The 22348-nt window shown below is 38.8% G+C and overlaps 1 protein-coding gene across 1 annotated transcript; it reads left to right on the forward strand.

Moving 5' to 3' along the window:
* Positions 1-200: 200 nt before the first annotated feature.
* Positions 201-20993, forward strand: LOC122475049 (dnaJ homolog subfamily C member 25). The gene is made up of 4 exons (XM_043566685.1): positions 201-624; positions 14011-14163; positions 16945-17415; positions 19779-20993. Exons 1-4 carry the CDS (start codon positions 292-294, stop codon positions 19899-19901), a joined length of 1080 nt encoding a protein of 359 aa, XP_043422620.1. The 5' UTR covers positions 201-291; the 3' UTR covers positions 19902-20993.
* Positions 20994-22348: the final 1355 nt, after the last annotated feature.

Below are 22348 nucleotides of genomic sequence, written 5' to 3' on the forward strand. Positions count from 1 at the left end.
TCTGCGCACACTGGTTACGTGCGACACTGAGACATCCTTTAAGTCTAACAACAAATCCTCCAGCAGCTGAGGCTAGGAAAGAGGTCAGCTGCATACCGGAAGCGGCCCGGCGGATTAGGCGTCCTTCTCCCCTAGCAACGGTCGCGAAACAAGCGCTTGTCGCAGCAGTGCCCAGTGCGCCTGCGCGGAGGCGGCGCCTGCTGATGTGGAGTTAGGTCGGGGAGGCGGAGCCCGGCGCACGGCGGTGTGCGGCAGAGGTGCTGGGGTGGTGGAGCAGCGGCCGAGGCCGGGATGGCGGCGCCGCTCGCTCCGCGCCGGGGAGCCGGAGCTGCCGGCCGGCGCTGGTTGGTGCTGCTGCCGCCCCTGCTGCTGGTGCTGCTGCTGGTGCGGCCCGCGGGGGCCCTGGTGGAGGGGCTCTACTGCGGCACGCGCGACTGCTACGAGGTGCTGGGCGTGAGCCGCACGGCAGGCAAGGCGGAGATAGCGCGGGCCTACCGCCAGCTGGCCCGGCGCTACCACCCCGACCGCTACCGGCCTGAGCCTGGCGATGAGGGCCCGGGACTGACGCCGCAGAGCGCCGAAGAGGCCTTCCTGTTGGTGGCGACCGCCTACGAGACTCTTAAGGTGAGGTCTGGGGGAGCAGATGGGTTGCGAAGACTCCTGGCCTGCGGAGCAGGGTTCTCGGTGACCCCGGCTCCGGGCGCGGCCACCGCCACGACTCCTATCTAGGATGTTCGCGATTTCCTACGTGGCCCCGCGAAAGAACCCATACGGCTCATTGACAAAGATGGGAGCCCCCTCGGGCCTTGGGGGACAGCCCTCTCCTTTTTTGTTACAGTTTTGCAAAGCTTTGGGCATCTAAGGATTTAGTGAAAGCGCTTTAAAAACGTGTAGCTTACACTTGTAAAGCAAGGTAGTTGTTATTACCAGGATCTGTGATAGAACACAGGAAAGGTCTCCAATATTGAATGACTGTGATGGCGCCAATTTGACATGACAGAAACTTGATTTCTGGGCATGGTATTAAATGTGCCATTTAGCCTTTTGGGATGAGCACTGGGTGTTGTATGGAAACCAATTGGTCAATAAATTTCATATATATAAAAAAAATAAAATAAAATAAAATATGCTAAAAAAAATAAAAATAAATGTGCCATTTAGCATGGGTTTACGGATCTAGAAAAAGAAAACAATGAACAAGCAGTCAGAAGACCGGATATTTGACTCTTGGCTCCTACACCCCAAGTATGACCTTGGATAGTGACTCAATATGTCACAGTAGCTGTTTCTTCATATGCAAAATTAAAGCCGTGATTCCTCCTCAGAGGGTTATTATGAGGTTTGAATAAGTGTGAGAAATCCACTGTATAGGACCTGTAAATAGGTGCTTAATGACTTGGGATTCAAGACTCTGAGAATTTTTGACAGGAAAAGTTTGTGAATATGTGTGTAGTCATTTGACAAAGGCTTTATGGAGTCCTTTGGGGATGGGGAGATTTAGCCTGATCCTGTTCTCTTCTCCTACTGCAAAAATCAAACCATATAAGGAATCACAAGTATAACTCCTATTGGATGGAAATGTTACTGCTTCAAGGGCCCCATCATGCAAATGTACCAGCAATTTACAGCAATTGTAAGGTACTTCTTTCCAGCCTTAAAAAAAAAATATATATATAAATATATATCTATGTATATATACATATATTTTTTTATATATATTTATATATATATATATATTTTTTTTAATTTGAGAGGGAGATCACCAGTGTGTTTGCGGTGGGTGGGGGTGGGGTAGAGGGGGAGAGAGAGAAAGAATCTCAAGCAGGCTCCACACACACTCAGCTCTGAGCTGCCCCGCAACCCTGCGATCATGACCTGAGCCGAAATCAAGAGTGGAGTGATCAACTGACTGAGTCACCCAGGCGCCCCCTCCTTTTTTTTTTTTTTTTTTTTGGAGTCAAAGTTTTCCATGTTGCTATGTTGTCTGCTTTTAATGACTACTTTGGGTATACTGTAATTTAACCATGGATTATTTTTATAGATTAGCTTCCCAGAGCTGAAAATACTGAAACAAGGAGTTAAAGGCTTTTCATTCATGCTTTCCAGAGCAGTTTATATACTACGGAGTCATATTAATGAGTGTGCAGAGTTTGCTAAATTATGACTAGCATTGTTTAGATTGTAATTCTTACTGGCAATTAACTGAAGAAATGAGTGGGGCATGGGGAAAGTGCAGATATCAGAGGGTTTAGTTGCTTATTATTTAGGATATAGAGTGATTGAAGAAAGACTTCCCAAAAATGGGAAAGAACTTCTCCATCCAGGACAACCCAGCATCTAAAGCCCCAATCTGTGTTTTTCTGCAGTGAGGAAATCTAGTGGTCCAGACAAACAGGCAGAAGGACCTGGTGGCATATAAGGAAGCACTGGAGGGATGGAGAACTTCCAGAAGAGAGGGCAGCAGAAACACTGGCAACTGTTGCCTTCTGCTGGGGTTGGAGATGGTTTGGCATGAGAGTGGTGAGCATGTTAGTAAACGAGAACCAAGAATGAGAGATGGTAGATAAATTCTTGCTGGGAGGAACCCCAAGATTCTTAACTATTCTTGCCATTTTCTTGAAGACACATATTTGGAGGCTGATTTGGCAGATCTGCATTGATTGCCTCTAAAAGGTTTTACCCCTAAAGTTTAGGGTTGATTGGTTAGCTAATGAAAGCTCAATGAAATAATTTGTGCACTTTTTGGCAGTTAAAAACTGGTATGTCTATGGGGCGCCTGGGTGGCACAGTTGGTTAAGCGTCCGACTTCAGCCAGGTCACTATCTCGCGGTCCGTGAGTTCGAGCCCCGCGTCAGGCTCTGGGCTGATGGCTCGGAGCCTGGAGCCTGTTTCTGATTCTGTGTCTCCCTCTCTCTCTGCCCCTCCCCCGTTCATGCTCTGTCTCTCTCTGTCCCCAAAATAAATAAAAAACGTTGAAAAAAAAATTAAGAAAAAAAAACTGGTATGTCTGGAGAAAGTAACACTTAATTTTTTTCAAGTTTATTTATTTATTTAGAGAGAAAGAGCAAGTTGGGGAGAGGTGGAGAGAAAGAGGGAGAGAGAGAATCCCAAGCAGGCTCCCGCACTGTCAGTGTGGAACCTGACATGGGGCTGGAACTCATGAACCATGAGATTGTGACCTGAGCCGAAATCAAGAGTTGGACGCTTAACTGACTGAGTGACCCAGGCACCCCAAAAGTAACACTTTTAATCTTGATTCCAACAAGAGGTTTGCAGTACTACAAATGTCTCCAAACAGGAAACAATTGGAGTTGTGCTGATGGAGGAGGGAGTGAGAGAATGTGCAGTAGTTTCCCCAGCCCCATTCAGAGTTACTGTCAGAGGAAAGGGATGTCTAGGGATGGTTTGGACCCTGAAAATCAGACCTAGCTCAGCTCTATGAAAACAGTTTTACAGTTATAGAGATGGACTTCTAAGTGGAACACTTCCAGAAACTTTTCTTTTTCAAACTTCATTGCAGATTCCCTCTCCTGGAATAAAGAAAAGGACTTTGATTTGCTGTATGTGGAAGTTATTAAAAACAAACAGGGTGGTCAGGTTTTATTTCTGTCATAATGAAAAACTGTGAGTAAGCGGCCAGAGAATTCATTTCTGGGTAATGCAAAGATCTAGTGAACTGGGGTCATCCAATTTGGACAGCCTCAGCCTTCAAATTATCCCTTTGAGGCAATGGGGATGTAACTACTACTTGAGTTATATCTGCAGGCTGGAATCAGGGCTTGTGAGGGATAAGAGGTTCACATGGCCTTTGCTAAGAGCAGATCAGATAGAATAGTGGGAGGAGTTGGTAGGTTCCAGTGGCTCTGGAATAAGGAGATGCAGAAGCCTATCTAGAATTCCACATATCATCTCATGGAGGTAGCAGATGCCTACCTGGGACCACTTCTTTTCTGTTTGCTAGTTTTGGTATGCGCTGTATCTTTCTCCATAAAGAATAACAGTAAACCCTGTGAGAGGTGTACTATGTACAAAGCCAGCCAGAAAGAGGAAGGGACTTGGGAAGACTGTGTCCTCCTTCATAGGCATGTGCAGTTATTCCTGGCATATGGAAGAAGTTGATTTTATATTTGCTTTGTAAAATGCACAGGTAGATTCCATCTTGAAACAGTGTATCTAAAAGAAATTTTTCCTTTCTTGAAATCTGAAATGATTACTTATAAATTCATTGGAGCTAGGAGTCTTTTTTCTTCCCCCATAATTTTTTGATAACCTTTTGATTTCTCTTATTATTAGTCTGTTGAAGTCTCTTAATATTTTTATTATATGTGATATAAGAAGCTACATTATATCTTCATTATAAGCTTATAGTGGTTTTCCATCAAAACTTCTAATAACCAAGGATCTCTGAATGTTGATAATAAAATACATCACCAAAATGGGAACTTATATTTGTGAATTCTTGTGGATTTATGCCTGAAGTTGTCTTGGTCAAATAAATACCTCTTTGAGAGAGAGAGGCTTTTTAAGATGGCGGTTGTTAAAAAAATAAGTACACTAACGGGATTTAAATACAGTTGGAAAGACAGGAGATATCACACGTGGTCATTGTTATTTTAGCAACACGGATTCTACCTGTGCACAGAGATACTGAGGAAAACCAGAAAAAGAAGGATGGGTAATTGTGGAAGGCGAAGGCACTGGTCAGATGCTTTCATCAAGTCATGCTTAGTTCAGATTTTCAAATAACTTAAAAATGCAGTTCGCAGCAGGACGTCAAACCATTATGATTTTACACACTGTGTTATATTTGCTTCATCATATAAGCAAAGTTAAGACAATGAAATAGTAGTGTATTTGACTACTGGGATTCAGGGAATTTGTGGACTTTGGAAGTTAAGTAAATGGACTCTCACTTGCTGTGTCAACATTGAATCTTTTTATGTGGATATAGCACTTATCACACTGCACTGTAAATATGGAGTAGCCCTCCTTTCTTCACTAAACCATCTCCTTGCCTTTTTGTATGTATATCCATGGAACCTAGCTCAGTGTCTGGCACATCAGATAATGAATGTTTGTTAAATGAAAACTCATATTTGGAGATAGATTCAGATTGAATGGAAATTGAAAGTGGATTTCTGACATTGTGACCTTGTTATGTGAAGCCTACTTTGGTATTTTACCCTAAATTAACTGTAGTTTTAAAGAGTGGTATAGATAAAGTAGATTGGATGGCTATGAATGAAAAGTTCCTGCATGAGAGAAAATGCACATCTATTTTTAAGGATAAATTCTGTTTTTTTGAGTGAAAACATTAACCCTTTTTGAATATAGATAACAATTGGATGAAGTAGATGGAATACGGAAGGCATAGAAGTAAGCAGATGAGGGAACAGGTGGAAAGAATGCACTTAGAAAATGGGAAAATAGAATTTGACACCATTTTGCAAAATCACAAAAGAACAGAAAAGATCTTGGCAGTATTGCCAAAAGATCTTGGCATGAATGTTATCTGATAAGGTAGGAGATCTGTAGTGAGAGCCTTTTACTACTTTAGCCTTGTCTTGGCAGGGAAGTCACAAGAACACTTTAGTTTTCTATCAGTCTAGTTGGTGTAGCAGAGCTTTAGCACTTATGAAGAATTGGGCATAAGGGGGGGGGGGATTCTGAACACCCTACCCTTTTATGTGACTGTTTATTCTTCCTTAGTTTATTCTCTTATTCAGTCCTTTCTGTAACTGGTACTGAGGGAGGCGCTGAGGGAGGAGACAATAACAATGAAGAAGGCACAGTTCTTGCCTTTAATCTTTTAACATAACAAGGAGACAGGTACTTATTGTGTGGTTATTATTTATTTAAGTTATATAATAAAATGTGTAGGTTATATTGCAGCACTGAGAGGACACAATTATTTCTTCTTTGGGGATTGGAGAAGAATGTACTCTTTGATCTGGATCTAGAGCAGTCACCAACAGTTGACAGTGAAGGGATATTTTTGGTAGAGGGAAAACCTGATCAACAACAACATGCAGTCATGAGTATGTAAGACTCATTCCAGGAATGAGATCTAGTTTGGTAAGGTATTATAATAGTATTTTCTCCACCAATGATCACTTTTATTATATTTCTCTGAAGTACTCTTTGTTTTGAGGAACAATTAACTGCATTTCTTAGAATTATTGTTTTTCTTTCCTAGCATCTATCCAGATTAATCAATCATTCATAATAATTGGGTATTCATAAAAATAATAAAAAACATGTAAATTTTGAATACAGTTGTGATGCTGATAAACAGCCAACTTAATTAAGCTTGATGGCAGATAGTTTTCATTTTACATGTCAACTCTGATTGGTTATGACTCCCTGAAACACTTGTAAAGGTTTTGAGATCTTGTCTGGGTTTAGTGAGAAGGAAGGAGGACATGTTCGATAGTGATTTCTCCCATGGGCCCAGAAGAAGGGTGTGGTACCTTATGCACCACACACACTATTTCTGCTGTGAGTCCATAAGTGTTTATTTTTTACTGATCCCTTAATTTCAACTGTTATTCCCTACTTATGGCAAAGACTGATTGTATACCAGATGTATTTAATTTTAGTTCTGTGACTACCTGACACATGATGTTATCAACACCCAATCAGAGCTTTTGATTAACACAAAAACGACTGAGTTGATAGAATTCTGGCCAGAAACTGAGCACTTGAGATTTTAATTTAGCCTGTGCAGATTTATCATGGGTAAAAAGAACATTTTGAGATATTCACAGCACAGAGACCCTTATAGCATTTTTCACAGATTTTAGAGGATCCACTACTTTTAGGTTAGAAGCCTGTCAGGCATATGGTAAGGAGATGTTTCAGGAGACTGGAACATAGTTTGGGATCAGATAATGAACAACCTTTTAATCTGTGTTCAGGAATTCGAACTTTATGTATCGAATAGTTACCAGAGGTTTTAAAGAGGAGAAATAACACAACCTGATGTTTCTCTCAGGAAGAAAATTCTGAGAACAATATTGAGAATGGGTTAGGGAAGACGGAGAGGTTTTTGACTGAATTCATTTCCACCATTTTCTGGAATTTTGTCATTCTTCTTTGGTAACTTGAAAATCTCTTAGTTGGTTCATTTCACATTCCTTTCACTTAATTTTGCTTCTTTCAAAGCTACTGTCACATCTTTCTTCTTTTTTCACTGTTGGCTATCTTTACTTCCTCACCTCCTTTTCCTTCCAGCTGCTGTAGACTGACGTGTATCAGCACACATACTGGAATTGTTCTTCAGGTGAACAGTGGTGCTCTAGGTGTCAGATCTGAGAGCTGCTCTTCCTTTCTCCCTCCTGGTGTGATCTGTGGCATTTGATGTTGCTGATCATATAGTTCTTTAAGCTGTTCTCCCTAAACACCCTCAGTGTTATTCTCTCCCCTTTCACCTGTCTTTCTAGTCATTTCTTTTCAGTCTTTATAACCTTTTCTTCTGCCAACACCTTAAACATTGCTTTTCCTTAGAGTTCTATCCTTTGGGTACTCTTTTTTTATTTTTGCTTTCTAATCTCTTCCTGGTGAAACTCAACTACATCTGTGACAACTCTAAAATCTGTGTTCTCTAGGTTCATATTTTCAGTTGTGTCTCATTTTGTAGCATAGTTACCCAAAATTAAACATTTGAGAAGTCAATCTTGTTATGTTTGTTAAAGCATACATTTTATTTTATTTTATTTTTTTAATTTTTTTCAACTTTTTTTTTTTTTTTTTTTTTTTGGACAGAGAGAGACAGAGCATGAACGGGGGAGGGGCAGAGAGAGAGGGAGACACAGAATCGGAAACAGGCTCCAGGCTCTGAGCCATCAGCCCAGAGCCTGACGTGGGGCTCGAACTCACGGACTGCGAGATCGTGACCTGGCTGAAGTCAGACGCTTAACCGACTGTGCCACCCAGGCGCCCCTAAAGCATACATTTTAAAAGAGGATGTAATTATGACTCATATAAACACAAAATGAACATTGTCAGATTTTATTTAATTAATTAATGAAGGAACCACTAAGATATTAAAATCAGTTCAAAAGAGAAAAATTGCCACACATTCACGAACAGGGAACACTAAAGTGCCTGTAAAACTGGCCAGTATGACAAGGCAATAGTCAGTTGTATTCCATTGGACACAATTTATCTTTCTGTGAAGAAGAATTATCTGCATTACTTCCAGTTTTCTACATGTTACTTCTGTCCCTATAAAGGTGCAACCCTCCTTCAGGAATAGATAATCCCAGGAGGCTCCAAGAATTGAAAAGATTCCAGTAATTTTTTTCTTCCTTTTTCAGAATCTTCCACTATTTTCTCTAGCATCTTCTCTAAACTTGATATCCTGTTCTTTTTTTTTTTTTAAGCTTATTTATTTTGAGAGAGAGAGAGAGAGAGAGAGAGAGAGAGAGAGAGAGAGAGCAAGAGTACATGAGTAGGAGAGGGGCAGAGAGAGAGGGAAAAAATCCCAAGCAGGCTCTGCACCATCAGCGTGGAGCCCCATATGGGGCTCGAACTCTTGAACCATGAGATCACGACCTGAGCTGAAATCAAGAGTCTGATGCTTAGCGGACTGAGCCAGCCAGGCACCCTCATTCCATTAAGCACGATATTGTCAGAGTTAGCTTTCAAAAATAAACACTTCTACTTAGTGGTATTGTTCTCATGCTTTAAAACATTTTGTTTTTGAATAGCACAGACAATACTACTCTAGCACTTCAGCATGGCATACAAGGTTCTCTCCATGGTTCTTATCCAAATCTGTCTTCCTGGGCACATTTACTACACTTTCTTCCTAAATTTCCCTACTGTGCAACCTTCACTGAATCCATTAAATTCATTGATGCTTCTGTACTTCAACACTTGATGTTACCTGTGCCTGGAACAGATTTTACACTGTACTTGCTTTTCAAGATCCAGTACTTATTTCTTCTCTGCTGTGGTTTCTGTTACCAGTAGTCTCAGGCAGAGTTAGTCTTTTCTTCCTTAGCACATCAAATTGCATTTTTCTTGCTAGATTGTTCTAAATGGAAGAGTTCTTGAGACCAGGACGTTATCTTATTTGTCTTTTTATCCTCCTTTGAATTTTGCACAGGCTTAATGCCCCGTGTAATTATGCCCCTGATTTGAAAATAACCAAGGTTTTTAAAAGCTCAGGTTACCAAGTAGATGGTGATACTATACTATTAACTGACACGGAGGGACAGATTTGCATGTTTGTTTTGAGATAGTTATGTTATATTTAGGAAATGCTTAGGAGACATTTGAAAATAGGAGGACACAGGAAAAGCAAATCCGAGTATCACTAGTATGTAGGTGATACTGCAAATTGTGGAAGTTGTTGAGGTCACATGTGGAAAGAAGAGAAGACGTGGGAAGACAGTGGCATAGTGACTGGGGTCAGGAAGCAGGGAGAGAAATGAAACTGACAGCAGTAAATTTCCTTCCTCTGTAGTAGGATGTAATGGCCTGGATAAAAATGTAGGAACAGATGTTATTTTTCTAAAAGGATCATTTGTGTGTGTGTATTTCTTTTCAAATGGGATTAATATATATTTTTAAGAATGAACAAAAATATTACTACGTTTTTTTAAATATACTATTGATTCCTGGCCTTTAACATCCAACCTAAAATGGTTTCTACTATCTGTGTAACAGAAAAATTTTAATGTATAAGTGGCTGCAATACAAATTATTGCAATTTATGTATATTGAGACCAAACAATTCATTATTTCTTCAAGGGCAAGAACATAATATATTTTTGCCTCTGGGGAGGTGGGGGGGAATGATCATTTTCATAAGAGAAGGAAGGATTCAGTGCTTTCTTTGCTTGTGGGTTTCCTCTTGTTCACTTTTGATCTAGATATTGGTGGTTCTGTTCCAGTCCTCCTGCATATGCCCAAGAGGATTGGGAGTGGAGTGGACACCAGCAGAAGCACCATTTTTTCCTGTAGAGATTAGAAACAAGGAGCTTATTGCCCTGCTGGTCAAGGCTCAGGACAGAGAGGAGGAAGAAACAAGTATAAAGGTTTTGGTTTTGGAAAGAAGTTGGAATCTCCTGACCCTGGGACCTTAAGATCCACAAAATTGCTGAAAGAAAAAATACTACCTTATTGAAAGGTAAGACATTAAACTGTTTTAAGGTTTAAGCTGTTTTAGCTACAGTAGCATATTTTCATAAGCTATGAAATCAAGCAGTCATTTCTGCTAAGCCCAAGTTTTTGTGAAATAATCACCGGCCTTCCTGGTGAGATGAAGACCTGTGTATAGTGAGGGAGAGCCTTTACAAAATTTTACTCATTTTTTAAATGACACTTACTGAATGCCAGGCACTATGGTAGGTCTTGGATATACAGAGATTAATGTGTCACCCTACCTATCTTCCAGAAGTTCTCACTCAAGCAAAAGAAAAAACGAATGATTACAATGTGATAAGTGCTATAATAAATAGGTCACATATGTAATAAGAGTGTCCTAAAGGATTAATAGGAGCTCATGAGGTTGGAAGAAAGGGATGGGCATTTGAGGTAGAAAGAATTATATGTTCGAAGACATAGGTATGAAAGGGCATGCTGTACTGGAAGAACACACCAAATTTCAGAAATTACTATCTGATGTTTGCTATGGGCAAAAGAGGGGCAAGTGATGAGATGTTGCTAGGTAAGAGCGCACTAGTTATGGAGGCCTTGTTGCATGTCAAGAAATTTTAACTTACTAGCCACAGGGAATCACTGGAGATTGAGGACTGAGTTCCAGGATGGGTGGGAGAAAAAATAAATATAATGGTTTTAAAATATGTATGTACCTGTAGCTTTCAATTGGGTCTCAGCCTCTTGTCTTTTCTTTTTTGCTAGTATTCCAGGTATCCTTGCTAGTATTCCTGGTATCCTTTTTTGCTAGTATTCCTGGTATCCTTTTTTGCTAGTATTCCTGGTATCGTTGGTAACCTAGTATTCTTACTAGGTTGATTCTAAACTTTGTAGGCTACTAGAGAGTAGAATTTTGACTTAGACTGTTGAAAACTAACTCTCCAATTTGTGCCAACCTTGAATACCTTCCAAGGTGTATTATGCATACCTCAGCCTAAGATAATTTTCTTCAATCTGGAGAGAAAGCTATAAACCCAAGAGTAAAGATTCTGGCTGATTAAATCCTATAACAAGGAGGTGGCAAACCTTTCTTGTCTTTAATCGTGACAAAAACGGGGTCATAAATTTATAGTGACCCCAAAGAAAAGAAAACCATCCTGTGAAGTCAGACTTGATCCTGAAACCTTTTGCAGGAATTAATTTGAGGCCTCATTAGAGGGCTCTGAATAGACTTCACAGGCTCTGGTTGCAGCAGAGAGGCCAGACACAAGGTTCAGATTTTGGAGTGGCTGGTTGCTGGAACATTAGTTGACCATCCTATTAGAAGAGCTCAGGACTCAATGAAGTAAGTCACAAATTTAGGGACCAGTGAGAAGATGGTGACCGTGGTAGAAGATCTGGGTGAAATGTTTGAATAGGGATACCTGCATTCTATGGATTGTGACCTTCACTAAGAGAACAAAGACGAGAGGATAACTGTTGGACCCATGACATTCACATAGCAGATTTCAGTCACACTCAAAGACAGTGCTGTATACTTTAACCAGGAGGTGTACAGTCAGGCTGGGCAAAGGGCTCTGTGTAGATAATGATGCTGGCTGGAGTTCTTTAGGAATCTGATCAGTGTGGCAGTTAGTTTCAAAACTACTACATGTAATCGAGTTGGAGCAAGAAGAATTGTGTTTGAAGAAACACATTTCAAAAGGCATCTACCAAGATTGGGAGGCTGAATGAAAAGTCAAAGATTTCAGGCCAAAAGCAGAACATTTCTATAAAATTAGTCCAAAAAGCAAAAACTAGAGGGAGAATGGAAAAATTCTTAAAAGATGCCTTAAAGTACTCAAAATGAGATACATCAAGATATGTGGGTTTTAGTCTTCAGAGCTATCTGTATGACCTATAAAGTTTTGCCCTTTTTAGGTTAGAAGCTATAAAATATGCCTTATAGAAAGAATAATGGATTGACAGTTGAGGCATGTGCCAATTGCCACAAGAAAATCTTTTTTTTTAACAGAAAAGAACATTCAAAGAGTGAATTTGAAAATAAAAACAGCCTGAACTCAGCCCTCTCTAAATAACAGACAGTTCTCATACTGGCCCTCCAAATAGTGCTGTAGAGTAGACTTTAAATATATTTAAATTTCATTATACTAGATACTAGTTTATTTGGTTTCAAATTCTAGTCAGAGGTAAAAAATAGTTTGAATGTACTGAATTTAAGAGAATTGTCACTGAAAATGTGCTCAAACTCACAATTCTTATTAGAAAACATATAATGATTTTAATGGGTACAGAGGAGATATTGTCATTAGCAAACTCATTTCAAATCTCAGAAACTATACGTTGGAAGAGTCAGGAGGTCCTGAATAGACCCCAGAGCCTTCATCTGTGGTAGTAGAGCACTGGGTGTAGATTTTGAAATGCCTTTAGTTAAGAATTTACAATTTTATGAATATTACATAATTCATGCTAGAAAGACAGCCTCTAGGTTAAATAAGATTTTTAATTTTCATAATGGTTTCTGTTGTACTCCCTCCCTTACAGAGAGTAAAGAATTTGTTGTGGTTTTACTCTTTAACACTCTTTGGACATAAGACAAAATAGGGGGTGCTTGGCTAGCTCAGTTGGTAGAGCAAGCGACTTTTGATCTCTGGTCATGGGTTTGAGCCCCACATTGGGGGAAGAGTTTAATTTTTTTTTTTTTTTTAATGTTTATTTTTGAGAGAGAGAGACAGAGCATGAGAGGGGGAGGGGCAGAGAGAGAGGGAGACACAGAAATCGAAGCAGGCTCCAGGCTCTGAGCTGTCAGCACAGAGCCTGACGTGGGGCTCAAACCCACCAACCATGAAATCATGACCTGAAGTCGGATGCTTAATTGACTGAGCCACCCAGGCACCCTGAGTTTACTTTAAAAAAAAAAGAAAGACAAAATAGGTTTCCTGTGTGATAAAGAAGCAAATTATAACCCCGTGTAGAGTTCTTCAACCTATGTAGCTCAGTAAGAGATTGGCATTTATCTCTATTTGGAATTGATTAAAATTAGAGGTTTTAAGAAATGTTTTATTTGTGAACATTCAGAGCAGCATTTCAGAATGCTGTGATTTTTTTTTTTCAACGTGTTTGTGTAATTAAGAAAGATCTATATGTTACCTTATTTATGAACTGGGCTGTGACAATATAATAGTAAAATACTCTGTATTTGTAACATTTTTTTTTATAATGTTGTATCACTTGATGTTGAAATAACCCTGTAAAATTAGAAGGGTAGATATTATCTGTGTTTTACAGATGAGGAAGAGTGAGGCTCAGAGAGGCTAAAGATTCCACTTGAAGTCACAAAGTTAAACTTTTTACCATTATACTGTATCAGTGTTTCTTGGAGATGAGCATAATTCAGTTTTATAAGGCACAGACTGGCTTTGTCTGCTTTTTGTTGTCTTAATCATTACTTTCAACAGAAAACTTTCTACACAAGGCTGGAAAATGATGGTGAATATCTATAATAGAGATAAACATTTGTTCCTATAAATAATTATTGAAAGTAGGTATCAACATGTTCTGAAGTTAAAAGAACGTGACAACATCCTTATTAGCATCATAACGCTGCCTAAAACATCATGGTTAATTGCTATTAAAATGTTTTTATTTTTTCAGGAGGACTAACAACACTTACGAATTTGGAGAGATTACTTTTTTTATGCTTTATACCTAATATTAAAGTTCTAGAAACAAATTTATGTGTGCCTCTGAAGAGTGGTGGGAAATTTTTTTATTTTGATAGTTTCAGTTCTTTTATTCAGATTAATCTTACATGATTATAAAATTCTGTTTGACTTAACAGATTATAAACTAAGTCCATTTAATGAAATGTCCTATGAAATTGAGTATCTTGTTATTTTACAGGATGAAGAAACACGAAAAGATTATGACTACATGCTGGATCACCCAGAAGAGTACTATAGCCATTACTATCATTACTACAGCAGGCGCTTAGCCCCCAAAGTGGATGTTAGAGTTGTGATTTTGGTCAGTGTATGTGCTATTTCAGTGTTTCAGGTTGGTATTAATGGAGGGTATGTCTTCGTGTGTGTGCTTGAGTGCACATTGCCTAGTACTGGGCATTAAAACTGAATTAGAAGTACCTTTTTAAAAAAAAAATTTTTTTTTAATGTTTATTTGTGAGAGAGAGAGTGTGTGTGTGTAAGCAGTGGATAGCAGAGAGAGAGGGAGACACAGAATCCAAAGCAGGCTCCAGGCTCTGAGCTGTCAGCACAGAGCCGGCCACGGGGCTCAAACTCATGAACTGCAAGATCGTGACCTGAGCCAAATTCAAACAGTCAACTGACTAAGCCATCCAGCATCCCCTAGAAGTACCTTCTTATAAAATTTATACTTATAAATTCTTATAAAATTTTACTTGCAGTTGAGACTAATTTTTTTAGACTAGAAAAATATTCATTTGTTCAACCAATCGATAACATTGGAATTATTGTAAATGGGAAATCCAAGAAATTAATGATGAATGTCATAATTTAACTATAAAAAACTCAACAGTAGATCTTTTTCTCATTGTTCCATTTAGAGTATTCCCCCCCCCAACAGCCAGAGTGAATGTTAACCTGATCATATCATTATTTCTGTAGGACTTTTCAATGATTTCTCATTAAATTTAGGGAAAGCCTGAACTTTTTCTTTATTTTTTAAAAAATATTTATTTATTTTTGAGAGAGCGGGAGACAGAGAATCGCAAGCAGGCTCCACACTGTCAGCAGAGAGCCCAACATGGGGCTCGAACCCAGGAACTGTGAGATCGTGACCTGGGTTAAAATCCAGAGTCGGACACTTAACCAGCTGAACCACCCAGGTGCCCCCCAAACCTGAACTTCTTAATATGAACTAATAAGTCTTGTTGGCTATCCACAAAATGCCAGAAGTGCTTGCCATTACTATAACAACCAAAAATGTCCCACACATTTCCACTGCCTGCTAAGGGCACTCTTGCTTAGGCTGAAAACTACTGAAACAGATTAAAAGAGCTGTAGTAACTTTTCATGTTCTTCTAAATGTCACAAAAATTTAACTTCAGCTTGAAGTGAGTTTTTCCTACTATTCTTAAACTAACCACACCTGTTATGTTCTCTAGAGGAAAAGAACATGTCAAATGATTAGAATGAAGCAATTTGCTAGTCTGAAAACTGCTGCTCCAGCTTAATTCCCAGAAGTGAGAGTCACTTTATATGACAAATAGAAATCCTGTTGAAAACTAACGTGTATTTTAAATGTATCTGCTTTTGCAGAAGTATTTTCCCTTCAAAGGGGAAAGCAGGGATAATTTTACCTTTGTGTTTTAGATAATGTGATATCCTAGTAACATTTCTTTTCCTTAGTCCTAATAGATTGCTACTATAATATTTCAAGATATTATTGGTGTAACTGCAATATTCATTCAGTAAAACAGCAAATGAAATGTGTGGAATAGTGAGCAGTAGGGCTTCTTCTGACAATTAACAAAACGCTTTGTATATATTTATGAAATAAGTTAGATGTTTTACAGTCACAGTCCGTGTGTGTGTGTGTGTGTGTGTGTGTGTGTGTGTGTGTGTGTGTTTAATGTTGATTTAGTTTAAAAAAAAAATTTTTTTTTTTCCAACGTTTTCCATTTATTTTTGGGGCAGAGAGAGACAGAGCATGAACGGGGGAGGGGCAGAGAGAGAGGGAGACACAGAATCGGAAACAGGCTCCAGGCTCCGAGCCATCAGCCCAGAGCCCGATGCGGGGCTCGAACTCACGGACCGCGAGATCGTGACCTGGCTGAAGTCGGACGCTCAACCGACTGCGGCACCCAAGCGCCCCAAATGTTTATTTAGTTTTGAGAGAAAGAGAGAGAGATCATGACCTGAGCCGAAGTCAGATGCTCAACCAACTGAACTACCCAGGTGTCCCAGATGTTTTCCAGTCAAATACGAGTTCAAACATATTTGAATCTTTTACTTCAGAATATAATGAGTATTGCTGTGATATATCTAGATGGTTTAGGAAAGAGATGGGAATGAATATAGTTGCCTGAGTCTATATCCTGTGATCTCTTTTTTAAACAAGTTCATCACTGGCTAGTTTTGCCAGTTAACTCGTCCTCCAGAATGTAGATCACAGTCTCACAGTCTTAAAAAGAGAGAGAGAGAGAGATTTTTTTTTTTTTTTTAAATTTATTTTTGGGACAGAGAGAGACAGAGCATGAACGGGGGAGGGGCAGAGAGAGAGGGAGACACAGAATCGGAAACAGGCTCCAGGCTCCGAGCCATCAGCCCAGAGCCTGACGCAGGGCTCGAACTCACGGACCGCGAGATCGTGACCTGGCTGATGTCGGATGCTTAACCGACTGCGCCACCCAGGCGCCCCGAGAGAGATTGTTTAATAGTGATCTAGGGAAAGTCATTTCGTAAAGATGTGAAATGAAAGGTATGGTGTGATTCCATGGATTTATCTTCTGATCTTGGTTATCTCCTGTCTGAATTAATGGCTGTTTTGGCCCAGCTCAGGGCTTACTTGATTTATCTAGCCTGAGATCCCATGTACATGGGGGTATTATTCAATTTTATCTTTTACTTACAGAGAAACATGATTGTGGTCCCGATTTTTTTTTTAATTAAGTTAAGCTCTATGCCAAGCTCATGACCCTGAGATCAAGAGTTGCATGCTCTACAGACTAAGCCAGCCAGGCAGGCGCCCCTTGAGATCCCTATTTTTAATCAGAATGGCTTTTGGGAGGGGGGAGGTGTTCACCAAGATGCATTTTGGTAGTAAAAATGACCCATTTTTCTTTGTTAAATATTCCAGTTTTTCAGCTGGTGGAACAGCTACGACAAGGCAATCAGCTACCTAGCCACAGTGCCCAAATACCGTATCCAAGCCATGGAGATTGCCAAGCAGCAGGGGTTGCTTGGAAAAGCCAAAGAGAAGGGCAGAAACAAAAAGTCCAAAGAGGAAATTCGTGACAAGGAGGAGAGCATCATAAAAAACATTATAAAAAGTAAAATAGATATAAAGGGAGGCTATCAGAAACCACAGATATGTGATCTTCTCCTGTTTCAGATTCTCTTAGCACCTTTTCACCTGTGCTCATATATAGTCTGGTATTGCCGGTGGATCTATAACTTTAACATCAAAGGCAAAGAATATGGGGAAGAAGAAAGACTGTATATCATACGTAAATCCATGAAGATGTCAAAGTCTCAGTTTGATAGTCTAGAAGATCATCAGAAAGAAACTTTTCTTAAACGGGAGCTCTGGATAAAAGAGAATTATGAGGTGAGTAATTACTCTGCTGGGATTTTAGTGTTATCTTACTTTTGAAGTTAAAATTTGGTGTATGAGAACGGATCACAGAAATGCACTCCAATTTCTGAAATCCAAGATTTAAATAATAAAGATTCAATTTTTATTGGAAGTGTGACTATATTTGGTAGTGGGACAATGGGTTTTTAACCTGTAATTTGTCTTAAAAGATGAACTTCAAATAGTTTAATTGACTCATGCTGAAAATCTTAAGAAGGGTCTAATTTGTTGTGTTAAACTGCAGTGGGATAATATTTATGTTTGCAAGGGTGTCACAACAACTTTCTGTTAATTGCTCTAATTGAAATTTGTTCTTCCCCAAATTTTCTTTCAGTCATGTAAACTTAGCCAGAGATTAAAAAAAAACAAAACAGAGAAGGAATAAGAGATGGAAATTTTGTTGAAATAACTTCATTTCAAAATAAATGAGCACAGAATCTTCTGCATAATAAATAACATATTATGAAAAGTTAACTTTTATTTAAAAAAATGTCTCTAAATTTTGGGCAGTTTAATAAATGCTACATAATTGTCATCTATACTAGTTACCTTGAAGTGAGCAGCTGCTTAGCTAAAGTCCTAGAGGAACTAGTAATCTCATCATAATGATATTATATTAGGTTTGGGGTAAAATTAATTGACTGATGTTATTAAATATAAGAATAAAGTACAGTGATGGGGTGCCTGGCTGGCTCAGTTGGTAGAACATGTACTTGAGATTGTGACCTGAGCCAAAGTCAGACACTTAACTGACTGAGCCATCCAGGCACCACAGTGGAGCATGTGACTCTTTTTCTTCCTATTTTTTTTAAATGTTTATTTTTGAGAGACAGAGCACAAGTGGGGGAGGGCACAGAGAGAGGGAGACACAGAATCCGAAGCAGGCTCCAGCCTCTGAGCTGTCAGCACAGAGCCCGACATGGAGCTAGAACCCACGAACCACGAGATCATGACCTGGGTGAAGTCTGAAGCTTAACTGACTGAGCCACCCCGGTGCCCCAATGTGACTCTTGATCTCAGGGTTGTGAGTTTGAGTCCCACATTGGATAGAGTTTACTTAAAACAAAACAAAAAAATAATACAGTGAGACCTTCTTAAGAAATCTGAAGTGTGTTTGTTTTTTTTTAGTTTCATAAATATTCCCTTTTTTTTTTTTAAGTTTATTTATTTATTTGAGAGAGAACATATGCTTACACACACGTGAGTGGAGGAGGGGCAGGGAGAGAGGGAGACAGAGGATCCGAAGCAGGCTTTGCGCTGACAGCAGAGAGCCCGATGCAGGGCTCGAACTCATGAACCATGAGACTGGGGCTTGAACTCAGGAACCATGAGATGATGACCTGAACCAAAGTCAGATGCTCAACTGACTGAACCACCCAGGCACCCCAACATTCCTTTTTATAGGTGGTGTCCTAAATAGATTTTACTGAAGGCAGGGTTCCAGTCTGAATTATATTTAACTTACTATGAATTGCCAGAATGTTTTCGCAAGTAGATGTAGTTAGCCTGCTTGTAAATAACATAAAAACGGAAGGTAACATACTGTTTTGTTCCTGAATTATTTGAAAAGTTTTCTCTTTTAAGTAGGGTAAGCAGCCCAGTTTACAAAACTATATTTTCCATGGAGTACTATCCTGGGCTGAATTATCATATGTTAATTATATGAGGTGATCTTAGTCATTACCTCCTAAAATTTGGTAGTAAAATCATTTCTTTCTACAATTTGATGAAACTGGTTATGAAAACTTGTCCATTTAGCTTCAGCTGACATCCATGAAGATCTTCTTTGTTCTATACCTTTGTGGTTTATTTAGCCCTCTTTGGGAACCTTAGTAAAATATTTTGAAAAACCAAAACTTCTCTTCAAAGATAAAAGTAGATGTAAGTTCAATTTGGAGACAAGTGTATATAAAAGGTCATTTTTTCCCTTCGTTAGCATTAACAAAAACTGAAAGTCATCAGTTAAATTTTCAGAGTATTGTATTAAAGTAATAGTGTGATTCTCTAATATTGGATATTAATTGTGGAGAGGAAATGTTTACACCCTTTAAACTCAGCTGATGTATGATTTCAGTAAGGAAACGAATGTATTCTCAGGTTACAGAAATCAGTGACAAAAATTACTAAGTTGTTGTACAAATTTTTTTAATTTAACCCTGAATGTTAAGGTGCTTAATTGCTTAGTATTTTTAGATGCATGGTCTTCAGAAGACTGTGTACATTCACAGGAAACTTTTACCTGGAGTTATATTTGAAAAATATTAATATGCTGTAAAAGTAATGACACATGTTTCCCTTTGGATAGTAAAGTCATTTAGGGTTATTTATACTTACAGGTTTATAAACAAGAACAAGAGGAAGAACTAAAGAAAAAATTGGCAAATGACCCTAGATGGAAGCGATACAGGAGATGGATGAAGAATGAAGGGCCTGGACGGTTAACATTTGTGGATGACTGAGGATTGCTGGAATGCTACTGTGCCAAACCTTAATTGTGATATTATTTTCATAGCTGAATTATTTTAGAATTGTAAAAACTGCTCCTCAGCAGTACTTAAAATTCCTCAAATATCTGATTAAACAGAATAATATAGAAATTTAAACTTTCCCTTAAAACTTTATATATAAGACATTTATGATTGTTCAATTTTTATAATCTATTTGTGGATTTTGTTAAATGATCTGACATGAAGATTTATTAGTTGCCATTTAAAATTTGTATCTTTAGTTAAAATATTTGACATGAAAATTTATTAGATACCATTTAAAATTTTTATGTGTTAAGTGTTTATTCTTTAAAAGTGTTTCCTTATTCTTTGTTCTAGTGCTACCTTTTTCTGCTTCCATGGCCTCATATTTTCACAAAACATAAAAAATTACAACAGCATTTAAATACACTGTGTCTTTAGACACGAACTTCAGCAAAATGATTTCAACTGTCATGTCATTTTCATTACAGTCATTCTAGGATTGAAATATGTTCAAAATATCTCTCTAGGAGAGTCTTCTGCCAGAATGTGTTTATACTATTTTCCCCCTGTCGTGCTATTCTTAATAAGATCAGAAACTCTCCAGGAGAGTGAATCTACCTTCATGTCCTTGTAGGATGATCTTGATTACAGTCATTATAGGACTAAAACTATTCTCAAACATTTTTCCAGAAGAGACCTTGTAAAAAGGTCTTTTGTACCACAGTATTGCTTCCCCCACCCCTTCAGTTAAAGAAAAAAAAAAGATGGAGCAGAAATAGTGTACTGAAAAGTTGTTCATGTATTATGAAGTCTTTGAGCCATGAAAAATCCAGTGTACATCAGTGTATTTACATGCATTTAAACCAGAAAGAGGAGGTGCATGGCTGTGTGCTGTTCTTTCAAACAATGAAATATATATGTTTTATACATGTGGAAGTGAAAGCAATTCACACATAATTTGACTGAAGCAAGTATGATACTGCATCAGAGTATCGATACACAATCATGGTAGTGAATCAATACTCCTGTTAAAGGATGTATCTCAGTGCTTCATATTAATAAAATGGTTGCAATACGTCACAAGTTTGTGGGTATGACATTTAATTTATATATATATATATTTTTTTTAAGTTTATTTGTTTTTGAGAGAGTGAGAGAGAGAGCATGAGCAAGGGGAAGGCAGAGAGAGAGGAGACAGAATCCCAAGCTGACTCTGCACTGTCCGCGCAGAGCCCAACATGGGGGTTGATTGAACCCATGGAGTGTGAGATCATGATCTGAGCCGAAATCAACTGACTGAGCCACCCAGGTGCCCAAGGTATGACATTTTAAATCAAAGATTAAGGTAACCGCTTTTGTATCATATAGTTTAAAAAAAAATTTTTTTTTTCAACGTTTATTTATTTTTGGGACAGAGAGAGACAGAGCATGAACGGGGGAGGGGCAGAGAGAGAGGGAGTCACAGAATCGGAAACAGGCTCCAGGCTCTGAGCCATCAGCCCAGAGCCTGACGCGGGGCTCGAACTCACGGACGGCGAGATCGTGACCTGGCTGAAGCCGGACGCTTAACCGACTGCGCCACCCAGGCGCCCCGTATCATATAGTTTTAAAAGAATAGTGTAGATAATAGAGATGCAGAGTCTCTGTTTCTAGCAAAAGTAAACTAGTGCTTTCAGGAGCTCAGCCTAAATGTGACATATACAAAGAGGCAAGGAGGGAAGAGTTTTATCCTTGTCAGTCGTTTAACCTATGAGTGAGGGCCTCAGTTGCCTCATTAAATGGAAAATTGGGGGAGGAGCTTAACTAGCTATCAGTAGGATCCTTTTACAGTTCTAAAATTCTGAAATATTTATATTTTTGTAAACTTTAGATAAAAGTGTTCAGATAAAAGTGGTTCATACATGTATTCATTTTTAGGAGGGTGGAGAAATTACAGAGCTAAATTATAGGTAACTATGTTTCAAACCTCAAAAATGCCCAACCATAGATAAATGTCTTTCAGAGATGCTGAGGTTATCTGCAGTTAGCGACCTCCTGTCTTAGAATTCATTATTATATTTAACACACAATAGTGTTTATCATCTAAGAACAGAAATATGTGCCATAGGTTGTAGGAACCAAAAAGAAATATAGGTACTTGCCCCTGTGTTAAAGTTTCAAAGAAACATATGGTATTCTAGGTACTTCTTACCTAGTAGTAAGGAATAATAAAAGGACTGGAAATGTTAGCATTCATAAAGGTTGCCTGATACAAACTGTTGGATATTATTTTTTTTATTATTTTTTTAATGCTTATTTGTTTTTGAGAGAGAGAGAGAGAGACGGTGTGAGTGGGGGAAGGGCAGAGAGGGAGACAGAATCTGAGACAGGCTCCAGGCTCCAGGCTCCAGGCTCCAGGCTCCAGGCTCCGAGCTGTCAGCACAGAACCTGATGCA

This window comes from Prionailurus bengalensis, chromosome D4, assembly GCF_016509475.1.
Source record: "Prionailurus bengalensis isolate Pbe53 chromosome D4, Fcat_Pben_1.1_paternal_pri, whole genome shotgun sequence".
In the NCBI taxonomy this organism is placed as follows: Eukaryota; Metazoa; Chordata; class Mammalia; order Carnivora; family Felidae; genus Prionailurus; species Prionailurus bengalensis.

What these genes read in the sequence shown, in the direction of transcription:
- LOC122475049 (XM_043566685.1), top strand. Translation starts at nt 292, where the DNA reads ATGGCGGCGCCGCTCGCTCCGCGCCGGGGAGCCGGAGCTGCCGGCCGG. An exon ending in CCGCCTACGAGACTCTTAAG is followed by an intron (nt 625 to 14,010) that starts GTGAGGTCTGGG and finishes GTTATTTTACAG; the next exon opens with GATGAAGAAACACGAAAAGA. An exon ending in GTGCTATTTCAGTGTTTCAG is followed by an intron (nt 14,164 to 16,944) that starts GTTGGTATTAAT and finishes TAAATATTCCAG; the next exon opens with TTTTTCAGCTGGTGGAACAG.